This window comes from Doryrhamphus excisus, linkage group LG10, assembly GCF_037039965.1.
Source record: "Doryrhamphus excisus strain RoL-2023G ecotype Guam linkage group LG10, RoL_Dexc_Guam_v1.1, whole genome shotgun sequence".
Taxonomy (NCBI): Eukaryota; Metazoa; Chordata; class Actinopteri; order Syngnathiformes; family Syngnathidae; genus Doryrhamphus; species Doryrhamphus excisus.
Window position 1 is genome coordinate 14,884,286 of NC_136366.1, and position 20,683 is coordinate 14,904,968.

Consider the following 20,683-nt stretch of genomic DNA (forward strand, 5'->3'; position numbering starts at 1 on the left):
AGACATGCTCCGTGAGGAAATGACTAGCCTCACCTCACCTCACCCACAGACTGCATTGATGCACGCAATTTGCTTGTTGCTGTTACTATTGTGTATATACTGTAATACGTATATACAATATCTATAATATATATATTGCATGGACATAAAACCAATACATCAATTTATTTGTTAAATAAATTTGCTGGAGCCTACCCAAGCTGACTTCTTGTGAGAGGCGGAATACACCCTGGACTGGTCGCCAGCCAATCGTAGGGCACAAAATATGGACAATTTAGAGTCACTGTAGCCTCCTCGCCAGAAGACGAGAGGCTGCTGCTGACTGATTGCAAATACTTGTCGTATTGTATACTTGTAGTATTGGATGACTACAGATTGAGGAATTGCAAATTTAGAACATAAATGCACTCTGACCAATTAAGTTCCTTTTTAGCTAGAAACAACGATGAGCTTTTGGGTTCATATACTGGATTTGTAAATCTGACCCAATTGGTGCCTCAGCAGCCACGAGCCATGCTGTGACTATCAAACACAATCTAACTAATAAACCCCACCCTCACCCATAAGTACCTCAAATTTTTTTTGCCTCTTTTGTATTGTTTATTGGTCTTTTTACCGCTTGCTGTGATGATCTATGGTGTCATTAGTGCCATTGATCTGAACAAGCGTATGGATATGCATTTTCATTCATGAGGTGCTTTGCATTGACCCTTTAAGATTGCATGCACCTTTCTTTCAGTCCTGTATATTATTGTGTGTACGACATTTGTAATAGGAATAGGAGCACAAAATGACACCTGTGGTGATTTATTTACATGGATAACAATCTCAATTTCCAGCTATTGATCCTTGACAGATATTTGATAACAAGGCTTCAATGGGAATTCCTGCTATTTGGGAAATCATCCTCAGCATATTAAACTGATATGAACTGATACCGAGTCTGAACCTGACCTTTTTCGATTTGCTAACAGAAACAAATAACCAATGACGTGTTTGCATCCAGGATGCTAAATGCATGCATGACCAAGGTAGACAAAGAGACTAAAACCAGAGGGAGGAAAAGTGGGCTATTTGAGGAATAGCATGACATAACATGTTCATAGCCTACATTTCCCTTGTGGCTGCCAAACCTTTGGCTTTCCTAAATCCACTCGTTATAGCATTGGTATGAAACCAAAAAGGGATTTACACACCACGTCTCTTTGCATAAATTATATTACTGTTTGACATGCTATAAAGTTATGGATAACTATGATTAGTTTGAAAACAGACAAAGGTTAACACATTAAAACCATCAATACTTTAAATGCCGTATTGTATGTATGGTATCTAATGAAATTTTTCTCCAAATAACGCAGTTCACAGTTTTGTTCAAACGCCACTGACAGCCATTCCAGTGCACATCTCAACATTCATATACTCCTGAGGCAAATATGTGTTAAAATGTCTTTGATGTCATTGTCTGCCCGACATACCATCAGACAAAAATACTTTTTTGTTGAATGTCACTCAAGCATCACGTCATGTTGCATCATCATCATAAGGATCATAAGGATCCTGGAAGTTTAATACATTCCAGTACTTGGATGGCCAGCATACTCATCCGACATATCACATATTGAGCATGCTTGGGAATTTAAGACAAATGATGGTCACAGCAGATACTGACTGGTTTTCGGACTCCTCCGGACCACATCCGATAGTTGTACTGCATATTTTGGAGTGGCCTTTTATTGTGGCCAACCATCTGTGTATATGGCATTTAAGACAAATGATGGTCACAGCAGAGACTGACTGGTTTTCTGACTCCTACAGACCACACCCTATAGAGTTGTACTGCACATTTTGTAGGGGCCTTTTATTGTGTCCAACCATCTGTGTATACAATATTTAAGGCAAATGGTGGTCAAAGCAGATACTGATTGGTTTTCTGACTCCTACGGACCACGCCCTATACAGTTGTACTGCACATTTTGGAGTGGCCTTTTACTGTGGCCAACCATCTGTGTATATGGCATTTAAGACAAATGATGGTCACAGCAGATACTGACTGGTTTTCTGACTCCTACGTACCACACCCTATACAGTTATACTGCACATTTTGGCGTGGCCTTTTATTGTGGCCAACCATCTGTGTATGGTATTTAAGACAAATGGTGGTCACAGCAGATACTGACTGGTTTTCTGACTCCTATGGACCACACCCTATACAGTTATACTGCACATTTTGGAGTGGCCTTTTACTGTGGCCAACCATCCATGTATACGGTATTTAAGGCAAATGGTGGCCACAGCAGATACTGACTGGTTTTCTGACTCCTCCAGACCACACCTTATACAGTGAGTATACTGCATATTTTGGAGTGGCCTTTTATTGTAGCCTACTATCTGTGTATACGGTATTTAAGGCAAATGATGGTCACACCAAATACAGAATGTTTTTCAGACTCCTCCAGAACACACCCTATACAGTTATACTGAACATTTTGGAGTGGCCTTTTATTGTGGCCAACCTAAGACACACTTGTGCAATAATTACGCTGTCTCATGGGCATTTTGATATGGCACACCTGTTAGGTGGCTAGATTATGAATCATGAATGCTCACTAACAGATTTTATTTCAAAATATTTGCGAAAGATAAGATTTGCGAAAAAGTTTGTCATGTAAAATGGCAGCATGAGATGGATGGATGGAATATGCAGTGCTCGTATGACATGGTAAGGATACGCAATGAGGATAAAGCTTGAAGAGAAAGCTCTGTATTGAGCAAAGATCCCCGTCTGGAGAAAATGACTAAATGCTCTGAGGTTAAGTGGCCTTTAGAGACGGGGCTGGTGGTGTAAAAATCACTTCCGCTACAAGGAGGCCTCAGGGAACTCTGGGGGGACAGGACCAGGGCATCGAGCAAAAGAGTAGCAAACAAACAGTTCACTGATTGACATGCTGCGAATGAAACACAGACAGACCTGGATTGGAGGTCAAAACTGCGAGAACACTCAACTCTCCAGGGAGTCTGAGCAAGTAGGATTGCGTTTGTGTTCTTACGAGAATAAGAACAATGGTAGTGGAGAAAATCAGGAAAAAAGCATCATAAGATTTTTTTTTCTCTGTTCAGCTAAATTAAAGCATTAAATAAAATGTTACATACATACAGTATAATAGTAAACAGTAAGAATTTTGTTGAGACCATCGCAGGCATGATAATTCAAAAATGGAACAAACCCTTTCGGAAGGTACTCTGAACCCCAGCCAATTACAGAAGAAATCCTGCTTGGTAGTACAGACCTCTGGTCTACAACAGACTTTGCAAACAAATAGGTTTTGCTCTCTCCACATGTCTGGTTGTTCTTTTGTACACTAAAATGGATCTTCAATAGGGCATGGCCAATCCGGAGCACTTATTGCCGCACAAACAACATGGGGGCCTTGGAAGTTTGAACAGAGTCCATTAGACACAATAAGATGGCCAAAGTAATTTTCCACTTAAATGCTCTTTAACATATGCGTATAGGTGCCTGTTACTGCAATTGTCTATGTTGCATTAATACGGTGCTGTCATTTCCAACTAGGAGCACAAAAATGAGAATCAAAACAAACTTGTGACATGATGCATAATGGCAATGTGACTTGAAAGGCCCATGCATTAGCTTGTCGACATCTGGGCTTGGCACTGGCTGCTTGTAAGCTTGTTTTTTTTTGGTAGTTGTACTGTGAAGAGTATGACTCATTGAAAACACTTAACATCCTTTGTGGCCGTACAGGGAATATTTTAAAGGCACTGTTTTCTAGCATCATCCTGCACACACTTTGGCAACAGAGAGCCCCTCAGGTTTTTACAAACTTGGCTCAAATGAGACACTAAAATGTAGTCTGGTCTCTGTGCTGCTTCCATTTAAATTCTCTCTTTTGAGGAGAGATTTGCTTTGTAAAAAGTCTGCTTGACACAATTTCCAGTCAAACGCTAAAGCTGCGCAAATGCATTGTTCCATCGTCTAAAATCCTAAAAGTGTTCACTCGCTGGCAGCTTGTGTTGCCAACATAATGGTTACTATGCAACTGGCAGTGTGTTTATTTTGTAAAATATTTCAATAATCTGGGGCTGCACGGCAGTCGAGTGGTTAGCGCGCAGACGTCACAGCTGGGAGACCCGATCTCGGATACTGCTAACTGGAAGTTCAACATGGCACTCCATGGTAAAGAACTGCATACTGCATCAAATTGGTGTGCGTTGCTGCCATCTCAGAAGAAAGCCTCTTCTTAAAGATGATGCCTTCTGCATGCAAAGACAAGTCACGCATTGTGGTTGAAGTGTCATGGTATGAGGCTGCATGAGTGCTGCTGGCACTGAGGAGCACAGGAAAGACAGGAAGCAGAACTGGAGGTAGCAGAGATGAGGATGATTAGGTTGTCATTGGGAGTGACCAGGATGGATAGGATCAGGAACGAGTACATCAGAGGGACATTACATGTTAGAGGCCTTGGAAATAAAGTCAGAGAGGCCAGACTGAGATTGTTGGGACATGTCCAGAGGTGAGATAGTGAATATATTGGTTAGGGTTAGGGTTGTTGTCATAGTAACCTGGGTTAACATTATACAATAAGAAAGATGGACGGACTCCCATAACCGATTGCTCAAAACAGGAGGGATTTAAGTGGTCTTTCAAAGTGGGGTCTAGTCCAATCCATGTCTGGATCTAATCCGATTTACTTTTCTCGGCACTCTACATCCAGAGGTGCCTTCTGCATGTCCACCGGTTCCGAAATCCACAGCAACATGAGTCTTCATAATTAATGGTGAATCAATGAGCCTGTTTCCTTGTTTTGTGTCCATTACAGAAATAATGATGTGGCTTATTTAAGTGCCACTGAAGTGTAAAGGTCTAATTAAATGGTTAATGCACCCTCGACATATCTTCCTCTTAATTACGTCATGATTGGTAATGTCTCAAGGACATTTTAAGAATAGCATTTAATTAGTCTGGTGCCCACTTTTATTAGTGGATCCTGATTCTAACCCCATAGCAATGCGGCAAATGAATAATCCGACTGTGATGCCAAATTGCTTTTGTTCTAATTTCAGTGAGCAGCACATTGCCAGCTTCAATGAACAATGCACAAGAGAACAGTGACAGGGAAAAAAAAAAAAAAAAAAAACACTGACGCTGGGTGGCCTTCAAACTTTCCTTTATACTTCCAAATCAGGAATCTTTCTTTGAGGTCACAATGGACCTGAGTCAACATTACGGTCTTAAGATATTTCTTAAATGTTTTTTGGATGACTCAAAAGAAGCAAAAATGATGTTTCATCTGCTGTGATTTTGGAAATTAACACTTCAAGGTGCACCAAATGCATTTTGCTGCATCCAACCTATGCAGCCAAGTCATTTGAACTCACCTGAAAGGCTGTTAAAACGTGATTAATCACTATTTAATTAATTAATCACGATTAATTACCACCAACAATTATGTCTGAAATATGCCCATTTTATGTAAATGAGAAAAATGATCAGTATGGCTCAAAGTTTATGATGGCAGTAAATTCACTCATCTAATATGCATATTATTATATCACCAGACTCAGAAATGGTCAGATCCCTGTCTCCACCACACCCAACCATACCATAGTGCATCTAGTCTTCCTCACAACCATCATCATCATTTACAGTTGGAGCTTGAACGCCATTGCTGCCTTCTCAGCTTTACAAGTGTATTTCCTTCTGCACATTCTGTTTTTGTGATGCTGGGAGCGTCCCTGAATGCATCTTGCTTTCTTTTAATGACAATGAGAAAGGATGAGCGTGCTAAAATCGAGTGTGGGTAAGAGATACATACAGTAAATGGGGATGGAATTTTACTGGTGTGTTTGTTCAGGTCACAATGAAGTTCTAATTAACACGTTTTGTGTGTATATGTATGTATATATATATATATATATATATATATATATATATATATATATATATATATATATATGTCAAATTTGACTTGTTCCTCCTCAGTTGGTGCTGCTGTCAAAAATACAAAATCAAAATGCTGTCTTTTTGCCATGTTGTTTGGTCTGCTGAGGTTCTCATTGGGAGTGACCAGGATGGATAGGATCAGGAATGAGTACATCAGAGGGACATTACATGTTAGAGTTTTTGGAGATGAAGTCAGAGAGGCCAGACTGAGATGGTTCGAGATAGTGAATATTTTGGTAGAAGGATGCTGCCAGGTAGGAGGTGTAGAGGAAGAGGAGGTTTATGGATGTAGTGAAGGAGGACATGAGAGTAGTTGGTGTGAGAGAGACAGATGCAGAAGACAGGGTTGTATGGAGGAATTTGATTTGCTGTGGCGACCCCTGAAAGGAAAAGCCCAAAGAGACAGAAGGAAGTAGGGTAGTGACAACCACCTTCTAGCTCATGTACGCCCCCAGCTCTTCAGGATAAAGCAAGTACTGCAAGAACCTCCATGTATGACTTTTCTCTGTATTTTACTGTCCGGTGAGCAAGAATAATTCTGTCACACTTACCTTAAGGACATTACGTTTGCAGTAGAAAAGTCATGGTGTATAATAAATGTTTATGTAGCTGCTGTAATTGATTCGGAAATGTACACATTCAACCATTGTTAACAGAAGAACTCCAAAACTGCCATTTATATTCACTTAATTCCTAAATGTGCACATTTATCCAACAACTTTTTCCCCAGGATGTTATATTTAGGAAGTGTGTTACCTCGGGACCTCATAATATTTATTTATAATATCACTTTTTCTAACATCCTCTGAACAGAAAAGTTGGAAAAGAAAGTCTTTATAGAGCGAAACAATAAAATAGAAATGGCAGGTATTGACGTTTATTGCATTACAAAAACAACCTTACTTGTCAATTTTTCCTACTTTTGTCGTTTAAAAGCAACATATATTGTACTCTCTCACTCCCACTGTGAGCTCTTGATATACTGAAAGAAAAGGCTCTGCAGTCAGCCGGAAGAGATGCGTTTGTCCCACCCGATAATGGCTCAAGTCAAAGTGCTACAAAAGGTTAAATATATTGAATTCAAACAGACGCCTGTGACATTACCTCATACGATTTTGTGTGAGACCGTGGTTGCCTGGCGCTGCATTTCTAATACCATTAGTACAACTGGGCGCTCATTCAAATGTAAGACAAGTATTTTATCAGTCAATTAAATCAGCTGCCCACTGGCTGTCAAAGGAGCAGAATTGAGCTGTATATTGCTAAGCCATCATAGGAGACCTGAGAGACATTGTTACGGCTTGCCTGCCTTAAAGTTCTATGACAATTACTGCCATAGCATTGTGCCAAGGACAAACTGTTTTTAGGTCTGTGGAAATGGCATTTTGGAACATTTGAAAATGGGTCTTAAAGTGATTTTTTTAAAGAAAAAGACACTGTAATCATTTCAAAAGACGGAAATAGTTGCCTGTCAACACGGGAGGGTTTGGTGCAGCACGGTATGCAATCAAGGAAAAACACATTAGCGGAGTACACTGCTGTCATTGGAAAAACAATCTTCGAGTATTAAAGTGTCCAGCAATGTGTACTAATTTCGGTTGTCTATTTAGTTCAGGTGTGTGCTTCTCCCTTTCATGGGATCGTTGTCATTTGTTGGTTTGCAATACTCTGTTGCCGTTTCCTGCCGCTACACAGTGAGATCCTTATTAAAATAATATTGTAGCGTGACACATATGCATTTTATAGCAGATCTTATAGCAGAAGTTGTCTGAATCTGATATAGATTAAGTAATTAAGTGTTTTTCTATGAGAAAACAAGCAAGTAAGAATGAAAGTTGATGTTGTATTTAGTATGATGGGGAAAAACACACATTTGAAGTTTTGCACATGTACCCATGTATGGATTAAAAAAGTAGTGCTGACTACAAATCCCCAGAGTACCACATGGAGTTTGGCTTTTATAGACTTATAATATGTGCAAAGTAGAACATAAAAATATTCCACAAGGGGGAAACATTGATTTGCAGTAAATGTAGGCTGTATGAGATGTGAATTTAAATTATGGGATGGAAATACAACAATGAACTGAAACATGATGGCATTATTTGCTTATTAATGTAAAGGCCTGGAGCTACAGCCGGATGCCACCCACCTACTTTAAATAATGACAAATAATTACAAACCTGTGGCAAGACTAATATTAAAAGGTTTTGCAAGGAAAGATTATGTATTACCATGAAACTTTCTGACGTTAGTATATGTGGTTTGGCAAAATACTAAATGTTTGAATACTCTCATCACTGGCATACAGTTGTATGTTTGTTCCTAGTCATGTAAGTTGACTGTTCGTGTAAGTTGGAAACTCATACTGTACACATGGAACACATTTTTTCAGAAAGGAATTCATTAATAAATGGTCGCTGTTTTGTGGTTGTCTAGGGCGTATTATCAGACAAAAAATATTGAATGACATAACATTATTATCATCACACTGCATTGAATCAGACATGATAGACTGAAAAGAAGTTCTCCTCCCACTCAGTGTGGAAGTGGTAATTTTTTGTCTTCTTTGTCCTTCTTTCCCACTTTGTTTTAAACCCTTTAAGCTTAGAAAATAGTAAATATATTGGAGACTCACTTGCGAGAGTGGTAGCTTGCTAATGTTTACAGCCATGGCCATTTTGTGTTCTCACTTACGCATTACAGTTGAGCAATGTGTTGTAAAGCAAAAATAACAGGAAGGTAAAGTGACTACAGGGGTGTTATTTCATGTCTCCAGGGCTCTAATAATAATTAATTATTAATTCTGAAGCCTACTTCATGAAAATTGACTTAACACAGTTGGGTCTGGAACCAATTATCTGTGATAAAAGTAATCCATTGTTTAATATCGCAAAGTAGGACTCCTTATTTGCACATTTTTTCATAGTTGGCATGGCATGGAAAACCTGTTTATGACCCTCTAAATACCACTCAGTATTCACCTTTACACTCGCAATACTCATAGTAGACAAAATAAGAGTAATTAAGCAATTGAAGACATCAATGCTCATGTCCATGTCATGTGGTCCACATAAAAATAACAAATGCAAAAAGAGGACTTGACCCACTTCAATAAATGAACATATTTAATGGCCTTGCATAAGTGAACAACAAAAAGTGAGAGCAATTTCATATGTTTGGAGCACTAATGGTGCTCTCGGAGCAAATATAGATCTATATTTGTCACGATAATACATTACAACCAGCACAGCAAAGTATTTTGACATACAGTGTTCCCTCGTTTATCGCGGGGGATAAGTTCCCAAAATAGCCTGCAAAAAGTGAAAAAGCCAACTTACATTTTTTTACAATTATTGTGTATGTTTTAAGGCTGTAAAACCACTCACCATACACCTTTCTAAACATTTTATCACATTCTTCTCTTGTTTACACACCAAGTTCAAACCTTTGTTTGAATTTTAATGATTCAAACAAAGACAAAAGAAAATGTATTCCACTCCTCTGACCGTGCCTCTTTATCACCCTGACGCCGTTCTGCTGTACTGTAGCGTTTTTGTATCCTTGTTAAACCACATTGCCTGTCATCTGTCATCGCACTTGCCTGCTTCCTTCCTCTTTCAGTAATGGCGGCCTACAGTTGCAACTTCTTCCTCTTACGGGTTTCAGATGCGACCGCAGGTGCTTTTGATGGTGAAGACCATTTCGTTGACATTGTGGGTGTTGGCGGGGACAAAACTTGCAAACATACAGCACTTTAGAATCACACTGCTAGCGATCGAAAGTTTATGTTAATTTTGCTGAAGCTGAATGCATTCTGTACTGCACAGGACGGCACGGAGGAGATCGATTGACAATGGTCTACAGTCCCTTAGCCAATCAGGTCGCAGAGAGTCTGTGAAAGGTGAACCTTAATATAGCTATCGTGCACATTCAGCATTCACAGCCCTGGGAATTTGCAGATTTATAATAACAATATAACATTAATAATAATAATTCATGAAAACAAAATAATACAGGTGACAAAAGATGTGACGTCCAATTTGCAGTAAAAAAAAATCACCACAAGGTGAATCAGGTAAAGTGGTGACGTGTTTGTCGTGTTTGTGCTGCAAGTCAATAAGTGAAAAGTCAGACAAACGCTGTCAGAAAAGCACAGTGTCAGGTTCAAGCTCGGCAGAGCAGCTGCTTTGATGCTCCAGGAGCAAAGAGTGCTGACTGAAGTTTTTCAGTGTGTTGGGGGAAAACTGCATGCTGGGATGGCGACAAAGCGCTGCGGCGTTGCGTCGACTCAATGAAGGAAGAAGGCCTGTGGGTAGCAAGAAACAGGTGGTGATATTATCTTTCATTTAATGATATTTTACTTTGCATATAATGTTTAAAAATGTATTTCAGCCTGAACTCCCACTGATGGAAATCAGTCAAAGCATAAGGGCCAGCTTTTATGTATTTGCCTTCAAGTAAAACATCAGTTAACGTGGAAGAACAAAAGAAGGAACGCTCTGCTGATTTGTCTCTCAACAAAAATGTCACTTTGCGAAGATTAAACATTTCTTTTACAAAGCAATAACCCTTCATAGACACTGAATATGGTTCAAGCCGCCACATGAAACCTACACAAACTTACATGCAACTTAATGAAATATATCTAGCAATGAAAAATTTAGGAGTATTTTGTGTTCTCCTGCAGGCACGGGTGTGCAGTCAGGGTCAGCAAGGCCTTCTCTAACCATTAGCACAAGCATTGACCAACATTTCAAAATTAATTTGTTCTTCCTAACAGTCTAATATGTTCATGTCACAGTGTCTTTCTCCAATCAGATTTCAGATTCTGCTCTAAGTGTTGCCATAGGAATGAAATCTGCCCAAGGCCTTCAGAATCAGGAGTGTTGGCCCACTATGGGCAATGGGGCTCTTCATTCATTCATTCATTCATTCATTTTCTACCGCTTATCCTCACAAAGGTCACAGGGCGGGGTACACCCTGGACTGGTCGCCAGCCAATCACAGAGCACATATAGACAAACAACCATTCACACTCACATTTATACCAATGGACAATTTGGAGTCGCCAATTAACCTAGCATGTTTTTGGAATGTGGGAGGAAACCGGAGTACCCGGAGAAAACCCACACATGCACGGGGAGAACGTAATGGGCTGTTTCTTTTAGCCAATCAGACTTCTGATTCGCCTCTCAGGGCCAGCTTGCAGGCTACCAGTTCTACCAGATTAGTTGAGCCGAGCAAAAAGATAAACCAAGATAAGTTACGCCCACAATGGCTGACTGAGGAGGAAATTGACTTACTTTAATTTTTTTGAATAAATTAAAAATGAAAAGCAGCAGACTCACCATCATGGTCGGTTGGTTGTGAGCAGACGTCAGCCTCATCCCATTCATAATTCTCATCAACCGAGGGCTTTCTGCTGGAGAGAGTGCAGAACATAATTTCAAACCCAAGTTAAAATGGGATAGGATGCTAAATAAAATATACAAAATCAATACTTGTGAATAATGAGGTCCACCAAGGAAACAAACATCAAGTCTAACTTTGTCTTGTGTTAAATATTTCTATTTAAAATAGCCTTTTTGATTAATTTGAGGCAAAGCTCATTTAAAAAAAAGACTGGAGGTTGACAGTTTTGCTTTGATTTATGGTATTCGATTTTATTTTGCTTTTAATGATCTCCTATGAAATGCATCTCCACATCTAAAAATATATAAACGTATTCAGACGCTCCAATAGTGAATGCTTTTCAGCTGCTCCCACTAAAAGCCCTGTGTCCACCACTCAGGCTTCTCTTTACAAAAGCGAGCCACTTCTCATTTTGTACTTATTTGCATCAATTATCATCTCATTAATACCTTTGGGGGTGTTCCATTTGGAGACCGTATTTGTCCGCTGCGCCTGCCTGACCCTCTTCCTGTACGGTTCCAGGTGAGCTGGTGATGTTTGTTGACAAATGACACAGTGACAAGCGTCCATTAGCGGGTTCCATGCTTCCTCGGCCACTGCTTGCATAACTACTGTAGCTGCTCCCGCATTCAGGAACTCCCTCGTAGATGTCTGGCAACTCCAGAGTCTCTGGATTATTGTGTGGCCTGCTGTCATCAGGCATTGAACATCTGGAAGATTCCTTAGTGGCCTCTAAGTAACCCATTGCCTTTTGCATGGCTTCCTGGTAGACGGCTGGCCATTTGGCAGCATTAGAAAAGACATCTCTTCGTAGCTTGTGGTCATCTGGAACAATGGGATTCTGTGCAGGCCTCCTGCTGGGGGAGTCCATCACATGGGGTGAATGATATGTTGTTGGACTATTGGTGGAATATTTGGAGATATTGCTGGTGGGTGAACTTTGGTGGTCTTTGCACAAAGGGTCTGGATGACAAGGGGATGTATTTTTTTGGCTTAGAGAGTCAATCCATGCATCAGGTGTTAGAAAAACTGTCTCTTTTTGTCTTCTGGAGTCTAGACTCTGACTTCGTTGCTTCGAGTCCCAGAGTTTCGTACCTTGGCTTACGACTCCTCGGAGCTCTGGCTCTGACGATTTATCACGATAATGAAAGCTTATGCTCCTCCTCCTTTCTTCATATCGGCCTCTGCGAGGAAGAGAGTACCCTCCTCGCACATGAGAGGCGATTCTACTGTGCAGCATGGGTTGTGTGACAAAGTTAAACTCTGGCTCATCCACACTCATCTCGATACCTACACCCTGCTCAGTGGGCTTGGGGAATTTTTCCACCACTTTTAAGCAACCTGATGATATGTCGGGAAACAAATTGGATCTTTTGACAAATTTATCGCAATGAATTGATGTATTGTTCTGTTTCCATGCCTCAGAAGAAGGTATATTTGTTTGCATTTCTAAAGAGGAGGATTGCAGTAAATTATCATAGCCCTGTGGTGATTCCTGTACTCTTCCATGCCTCTGCATCGGGGAGAGATGTGGAGGAGTTAATCCGTCTTTGAAAGAATGGTCTGCTTCCTCACATTTGAGTGGGATCTGTCCGGTTAAGGAAAGAGTAGGATGTTGGTTACCAGAATTTAAATAAGACAGATTTGGAGGTGTGGAAGGAGTGAAGGAGGTCCTGGTTGTTATCACTGTGGGACAAGCATCCAAGTGAACAGACGATGACGAGCAATGACTTGGAAAACTGTCCCTGTAGCTTGGAGGGTGTCTGCATGGCAAGGTGCTGCTCTTATATTCCCGAATAAGCTCATAACCGTCTCGCTTCTCAGACACACGTGGCCCTTCACCCATTTTCCCATCGGAGCGTCTGTACAGCATGTATTTCTGGAGTTCCCTCGCCAGCTCTTCCCTCTCCCGAGCCAATTTCAAGCAGTGGCTGAGGTTTCCCGTCTCCCGCTCGTGTTCCATTTGGAGAACCAGAGTACTGGCAGTTGTTGATGGCTTACCGAGGCCTGAGCGGATATGTGGCAGCACCGGAAATGTGGGAGATAGCGCTCTTTTGTGAAATACACTTGCCAGACTGCTGTTAGAGCACATGCTGTTCAGGTCAGGAAAGCCATCAGAATTTCCCTTTTCATCAAAGATATCGATGTCGGTATGCTGGGTGGGGTCAGATGTTTGCCTTGTGTTTGTTTCAGCTGCTTTGCAAGGTGGGAGATCCACAGAAAGAACAAACGGTGGGTTTTTACCGTCTTGCAGCTCGGAGCATAATGATACAGACCTTCGGCCACTACACGGGTGGCTATATTTGACACTTTCCTTACTTTGAACACTCAGAGTGTCGTACGGCAGCATTATAAAACGCCCATCTGGACCTCTTGAGATCAACTCAACGGAAGGAGTAACAGGACAAGGCGATTTGGAACATGGGAATTGATTTTGGTTTTCTGTGTGGTGAGAGGACAGTGACGGCTTGTGATAACGATTCTCATTGTTGAAGGAGGAACAATGTGTCTGCGAGGACAAGGAAGAAATGGTAGAGGAAGTGGTGGGGTAGAGGGAACTGGCTGGAAGTAGGCTTTTCTTCAACACACTGTCTGTACTGCCGGAGCCTGAAATCTTTCTGTGAGTGAGAGCGGGGAAGAAAAAAAATGTTAGAAAAAGCAAAGGTGCTAGAAACAGAGAGAATAACAGGAAACGAGAGAGAATGAGCTGAACACAGAAAAAGACCAGCAATAAATGAGGGTGAAGAGGAAAAGGAATATGAGAATAGAACACTACTGACATTTTGATATTATTCAACACATTTTGCTGAGAGCAGAATGGAAGGAAAAGGTGAATGCGAGTTATGTTAAGGACATGAGCTAGGGGTACTTACATTGATGGGGAGCACTTATAGATGGCAGGTGGGGGTTCTGGAAGGGGGTGGGGGGAGAGGGGCAACATGGTGTCTAGCTCATTACAGGGTCCAAACAAATTGACCAAGTAAAAACAAGTGTACATTTACTACATATACCAGCCAGCAATGAAAGTGGAATACATAGCTTTTATGAAATGTGAGGCGACAGATCCAATATAGTGTTGTATGATTCATAAAATGGAGTGGTTTAAATACTTTATTGAAGAAACTACTCTATTTATGACGTTATTCATCATTGAATGCCTGCTAAGTGTCAGACAAAGCGGTGGTTTACCATTCCGCTTCCTTCGGCAGCGTAGGTTCCTTCTGTGGCTGATGAGGCAGGCGGACACCAACAGCAGGACCAATGCCAAACACATGAACCCAACTCCACCAAGAATGCCAGCCAATAATGGTTCTGGAGATTCCAGCAGTCTGGATGTCGAAGGGTACATTTCCATTCCTGTCACAACATTCACCAGAGATGGATTGGTATGTGAAGATGAAACTGGGCAGCAATCACCTATAAAAAAACATGCTTGAGCTGACATAATTGTCCATGATCAGACCAGTACAATCCTTTTGTGGCATACAGCTACTATTTCCCAGATCCATCCATTTTCTGCACCGCCTGCCCACACTAGATCACTGGTATCTTCGGGCCAATGGCAGGGACTGGTCAATTTCCCAATATTTTTTTTCCCAATATTTTTTTTATATTATCGTTGTCAAATGTAGTCCAGGGTCCAGGGTGTGCCCTGCCTCTCGCTTCAAGTCACTTGGGCTAGTCACAAAGAAAATCCTGCATACCACGTGAGGATAAGCATAGAAAATTGATGGATGAATGGCAAATAAAACAGAAATACATGTCATGTCATTTTGTGGTTACGTACATATACAGTGCATCCGGAAAGTATTCACAGCGCTTCACTTTTTCTACATTTTGTCATGTTACAGCCTCATTCCAAACTGAATTAAATTAATCTCTTACCTCAAAATTCTACACAAAATACTCCATTATGACAATGTGAAAAAGGTTTTTTTGACATGTTTTGAATTTATTAAAAATAGAAAACAAGAAAATCACATTTACATAAGTATTCACAGCCTTTGCTTAATACTTTGTTGATCCACCTTTGGCAGCAATTACAGCCTCAAGTCTTTTTGAATATGATCCCACAAGTTTAGCACACCTATCTTTAGGCAGTTTTGCCCATTCTTCTTTGCAATAAGTCTCAAGCTCCATCAGGTTGGATGGGAGACGTCTGTGCACAGCCATTTTCAGATCTCTCCAGAGATGTTCGATCGGATTCAAGTCTGGACTCTGGCTGGGCCACTCCAGGACATTCACGGAGTGGTTCTGAAGCCAATCTTTTGAGATCTTGGCTGTGTGCTTCGGGTCGTTGTCTTGCTGAAAAATGAACCTTCGCCCCAGCCTGAGGTCAAGAGCGCTCTGGAGCAGGTTTTCATCCTGGATATCTCTATATATTGCTGCATTCATTTTTCCTGACTAGTCTGCCAGTTCCTGCTGCTGAAAAACATTCCCTCAGCATGATGCTGCCACCACCATGCTTCACTGTAGGGATGGTATTGGCCTGGTGATGAGCAGTGCCTGGTTTCCTTCAAACATGGCGCCTGGCATTCACACCAAAGAGTTCAATCTTTGTCTCATCAGACCAGAGAATTTTGTTTCTCATGGTCTGAGAGTCATTCAGGTGCTTTTTGGCAAATTCCAGACGGGCTGCCATGTTCCTTTTACTAAGGAGTGGCTTTCGTCTGGCCACTCTACCATACAGGCCTGATTGGTGGATTGCTGCAGAGATGGTTGTCCTTCTGGAAGGCTCTCCTCTCTCCACAGAGGAACGCTGGAGCTCTGACAGAGTGACCATCGGGGCCTTGGTCACCTCCCTGACTAAGGCCCTTCTTCCCCGATCGCTCAGTTTAGAAGGCCGGCCAGCTCTAGGAAGAGTCCTGGTGGTTCCAAACGTCTTCCATTTACGAATAATGGAGGCCACTGTGCTCATTGGGACCTTCAAAGCAGCAGAAATTTTTCTGTATCCTTCCCCAGATTTGTGCCTCAAGACAATCCTGTCTCGCAGGTCTACAGACAGTTCTTTTGACTTCATGCTTGGTGTTTGTGCTCTGACATGCACAGTCAACTGTGGGACCTTATATAGACAGTTATTACATTTCCAAATCATGTCCAATCAACTGAATTTACTGCAGGTGGACTCCAATTAAGCTGTAGAAAGATCTCAAGGATGATCAGTGGAAAAAAGATGCACCTGAGCTCAATTTTGAGCTTCATGGCAAAGGCTGTGAATACTTATGTAAATGTGATTTTTTTTGTTTTCTATTTTTAATAAATTCAAAACATGTCAAAAAAATCTTTTTTGACATTGTCATAATGGAGTATTTTGTGTAGAATTTTGAGGTAAGAGATTAATTTAATACAGTTTGGAATGAGGCTGTAACATGACAAAATGTAGAAAAAGTGAAGCGCTGTGAATACTTTCCGGATGCACTGTATTTGACTTACATTTAAACTCTGTGTAACTCCACTGACATTTATTCCATGCCAGTAGCAGTGTTTACATCATCAAATGAAGACTACCACGAGAGGAGGACTGATTTAAGTGTGTCTAATCAACAACATGTGTCCTTGAGGATCATTATCTGTAAATCTGGCGATTGTATTGTTCTGGATAATTTGCTCAGGCGGTTAATCAGATGAGCAGCTGTGTTAAATAATATACAGTACAGTACAATGACATCCTTTGAATTAAACACAGGGGGGTTGTAGATCTCTGCAGAATATATCTGTGGACCGTATATAATGAAACATTCATGTCACACACACAAAGAAACAGCACAAATAGTTGTAACAATTCTTTCAATAAGTTATTAGCGTGGCAATTTCTTCCATTCGGGTATCTAATGGGCAATATTCCCAGAGGCCTTGCTCCAATTTTTTGGGAAACATAGGGACGGGAATAGAAATTGAGATACATTCCGAGTCGGTGGGTGTATTAACACACAAGGTGGGATGGGAATGTGAGGGGCAAGGTTTGTTCCAAGACCTACCCATGGTGGAGACATTGACTGATGGACTGGGCTCGCTCAGCAGCTCACCGCGTTGAGTTAGCAGCCGCAGCTCATATACACAGTCCTGTGACCAACACACACACACACACACACAGGATGAAACCTCACTTTGTCAACACAGGACTGTGCCTGCAATGCTAATGAAGCTGATTTGAATTTGACTAGGCCTATATTAGAGAGCAAAAGAAACAGGCACAGAGAGGAAAAGCCAGCAATTGATAAGAGACAGAATATATTTTGCCAGCTACCTATACATATTCAACAAATAAAAAATATTTTCCACTGTCATTTCATCCGTTCTAGAATTAACAAATAAATACATGTATATGTCCAGCTATATAGCTTGATACCTTATGCAGACCAGGAACGACAATCTCGCTTGTGTTGGCACTAATGTCGTCATCCAAATTGAGCCACTCCCCTTGCTTGATGCGGGACTGGAGAATAAACCCGGTGATGGGTGGGTTCTGGATCTCGGGAAGGGACCACTGCAGAACTATACCTGCTGAGCCTCGACTAGCTGACAGCACCACAGGCTGACCTCTCATTGGTGTTGCCTCTGATAGAACGAACAAAACAAAACAGAGTTTTCAGTTTATTAGCCAGCTGCACTAAGGTGGAAAATTTAAATCAGAGTGCAGGAAATTGCAGCTCTGCTGCTCAAACAGACATGTTTACAAGGAGTCGGTGCCAGCTTTTTTTTTTTTTTACTTCCATAGAGTTCCGATTAAATGTGAAAAAAGCAAGGCACTTTTACTCAATTCAAGTAAACATGCAGGAAAGCTCCAAGAGTTTTTTAACTGCTGGATAATGTTGAAAAATTAATGATCATTGATCACATAGCTGCTACTTCTAATTACTGAAACTTCAGATGAAAGATGACTTTAATCACTTTATGCTAATTTACAACGGCCACCCAAAACATTAGAACCACTGAATTACAAGAACTATATCATAAATTATGATAGTCACACACTGTCAGAGTAATGGACTATATCCTAGGTTCTCAAAGTGGGGTACGCAAACTGTCATCGAGGGTATATGAATAAAAATGAAAAACGACTATATTGGTCAAACACACAGAGTTACACAGTGTTCTTGAATGCCTCATCGTGTGAAAAGCGCCTGCACAGAGCAGGGAATACAATGCACAAGAAAGGATACGTAAGTCTGATGATTATGTTACATAAGAGTCTTCGATAGTTTATTTATATTGTGAAGCTGGTCTTCTTATGTGGTGCATTTTATGATCTATGAGTCTATAATTTGTTTCTTGACTACATGCATTGACGAATACAGTAATCCCTCGTTTTTTGTGGTTCATTTCCACAGAGTACTACACTTCCTTATTCATAAATGGAATATTTTCGTAGTTATGGCAGAGAAAACATGTTTACGATCTCTTAAATATATTTTTTTACATTGTTAGAGCCGTCTAGACACAAAATAACACACACATAGTCACCTTTACATTACATTATCCAATATAGTACAGTATATACATATTGTAAATGTGTTCTGATGCTGGTATGGAACCAGAATAGGTGACAGGAAGTGACGTCGGGGGTTCAGAGTTGAGTTTTAGCTTGTCATTATGGGGATGTTATTATTAATGATTAGGATTTTTATGTTATTATAGCTGTGCCTCTTGTGAGATAGTAAGTTAAAACAGCAACAAAAGCCTGTTGTTCCACCAATCAAGTCTGGTGCTTGTCTCACCGAACCCCTACTGACACCTAGTACAATACTATATTACTATTTCAATTATTAATGGGTTTTTTTTGCATTGTTGTTTAATTTAGCCAAAAAGTACATATAATTTTATTAAACATCCATCTCTTTTGACTAATAATATGGCATGTTGACATTAAACAGCATGACAAAAAAATAATGAAGCTGCAGTTGAAAAATAAGCCACAGGAGTTTTTTGAGCAATGAGTCAACAGATACACCAGGACATGTGCCAGGGCGGCTATATGTGCACACATTCATGAAGGGACTAATAAGGAGTTGTTTTATTGTGCACATTTTTTTAAAAAAGAAGTGTATTTTTTGGAATATTGCCCATCATGTACAATCCTTATGCGAGACATGAACATGAACATGTCTTTCTCTTTTCTGTGAATTGATTTATGTGATGTCTTCCATTGTAGCCAGATGCATGTTCAAATTAAACCATTACCATCTAAGTATTGAAAAACTGCTAGCATAAGGCGGGCAGTAATGCATGTACTTGGGATTTTATTTCATATAAATTTTATATATATGCTTTGGGCATCTTGTCATGTGTTGGATGACATGTGACACTGACGGAGGATCCCCATTGATATTATGAACTGCAGCAGTGATTCAATTGTTCAGTGTAGATGAAAACGTTAGTCTTGAAGCTATGTGTGGTTAGTCAAATCAAATACTGTACCAGTCTGAAACTGGCTTGACACTGTAATACTTTCATTCAGGTTGCTGTAGCTGCTAAGCAACGACCAAATAAGGATGGATGACCTCCAAGAGTGCATATAAAAACTCGACAAAACCAGTGTTTTATCCTTTGCTTATCGCAAAGAAAAAAATGAGCTGCTGTTATGAGATTTATTTTCTTCAGTGAGTTTCTGATTTTAGAATTCTACGATAGAAAGATTAAGTGGATAAGAGAGGAGGGTACTGACCTAAAGTTCGTGCTGTGGTGATTTCACTAAAAGGTCCCGTGCCCATTTTGTTGTGGGATAGTACACTGAACTGATACTCTGTAGCAGGAGATAGGCCTGTCACCAGCAGGGAGCTGCCATAGAAGGGGGACACGGGCACAGAGAACCAGTCCTGCTTGCTTTCATTATCAAGCACCAACTTTTTCTTTACCCTGCAGAAGGAATGAGAGCGAGAGACGAGATGTGAAAACAAAAGAGAGGAGGGGAATTATGGGAGTCTGCTTTCATGAAACATGACAGAAAAACGGGTTTCATTAATCATTCATCTTCATCACCAGCTCCAAATTTTGTTTCAAAGACAGCACTGATGTATCCCTACTTATAGCACAGTGAGCTTACCACTCTAATTAGAGTGATTGTCGTTATCTCTTGCAGAGCAGAGGTCCTACATATCTATTTTATACAGAGCAAATTTCTTGACTCCTGAGGCAAAAGAAAAAAAAAGAACGATTCACCTATTCACAACTGAAAGAAAATTATTAATGTCAGTCTTAAAAAAGGTTTGAAGCTCCTTGCTTGATGTGTCATCTTTCATTAAAGAGGTGAGAATATGTTTTATTAATGTGGTGCAGTTAAGTGGAAGGGCCTGTTTTATTTGT

At 40.5% G+C, this 20,683-nt stretch overlaps 2 protein-coding genes across 7 annotated transcripts in view; one reads left to right on the top strand and one right to left on the bottom strand.

Moving 5' to 3' along the window:
* Nucleotides 1-20,683, top strand: part of LOC131120080 (alpha-1A adrenergic receptor-like) — a 202,188-nt gene that overhangs the window by 115,886 nt on the left and 65,619 nt on the right. The window lies entirely within an intron of this gene.
* Nucleotides 9,077-20,683, bottom strand: part of igsf9a (immunoglobulin superfamily, member 9a) — a 49,689-nt gene continuing 38,082 nt past the window's right edge. For 4 of the 5 annotated variants that reach the window (XM_078794183.1, XM_078794180.1, XM_078794182.1 and 1 more), the window contains 8 exons: nucleotides 20,046-20,236; nucleotides 17,730-17,938; nucleotides 17,359-17,443; nucleotides 14,570-14,737; nucleotides 14,254-14,290; nucleotides 11,830-13,998; nucleotides 11,317-11,390; nucleotides 9,077-10,274 (listed from right to left, as the gene is read on the bottom strand). In XM_078794183.1, the coding sequence (XP_078650309.1) occupies nucleotides 10,111-10,274; nucleotides 11,317-11,390; nucleotides 11,830-13,998; nucleotides 14,254-14,290; nucleotides 14,570-14,737; nucleotides 17,359-17,443; nucleotides 17,730-17,938; nucleotides 20,046-20,236 (3,097 nt within the window). In that variant the 3' untranslated portion in view covers nucleotides 9,077-10,110. The remainder of the gene's footprint in view (nucleotides 10,275-11,316; nucleotides 11,391-11,829; nucleotides 13,999-14,253; nucleotides 14,291-14,569; nucleotides 14,738-17,358; nucleotides 17,444-17,729; nucleotides 17,939-20,045; nucleotides 20,237-20,683) is intronic. The other variant, XM_058065163.2, reaches the window with a different exon arrangement.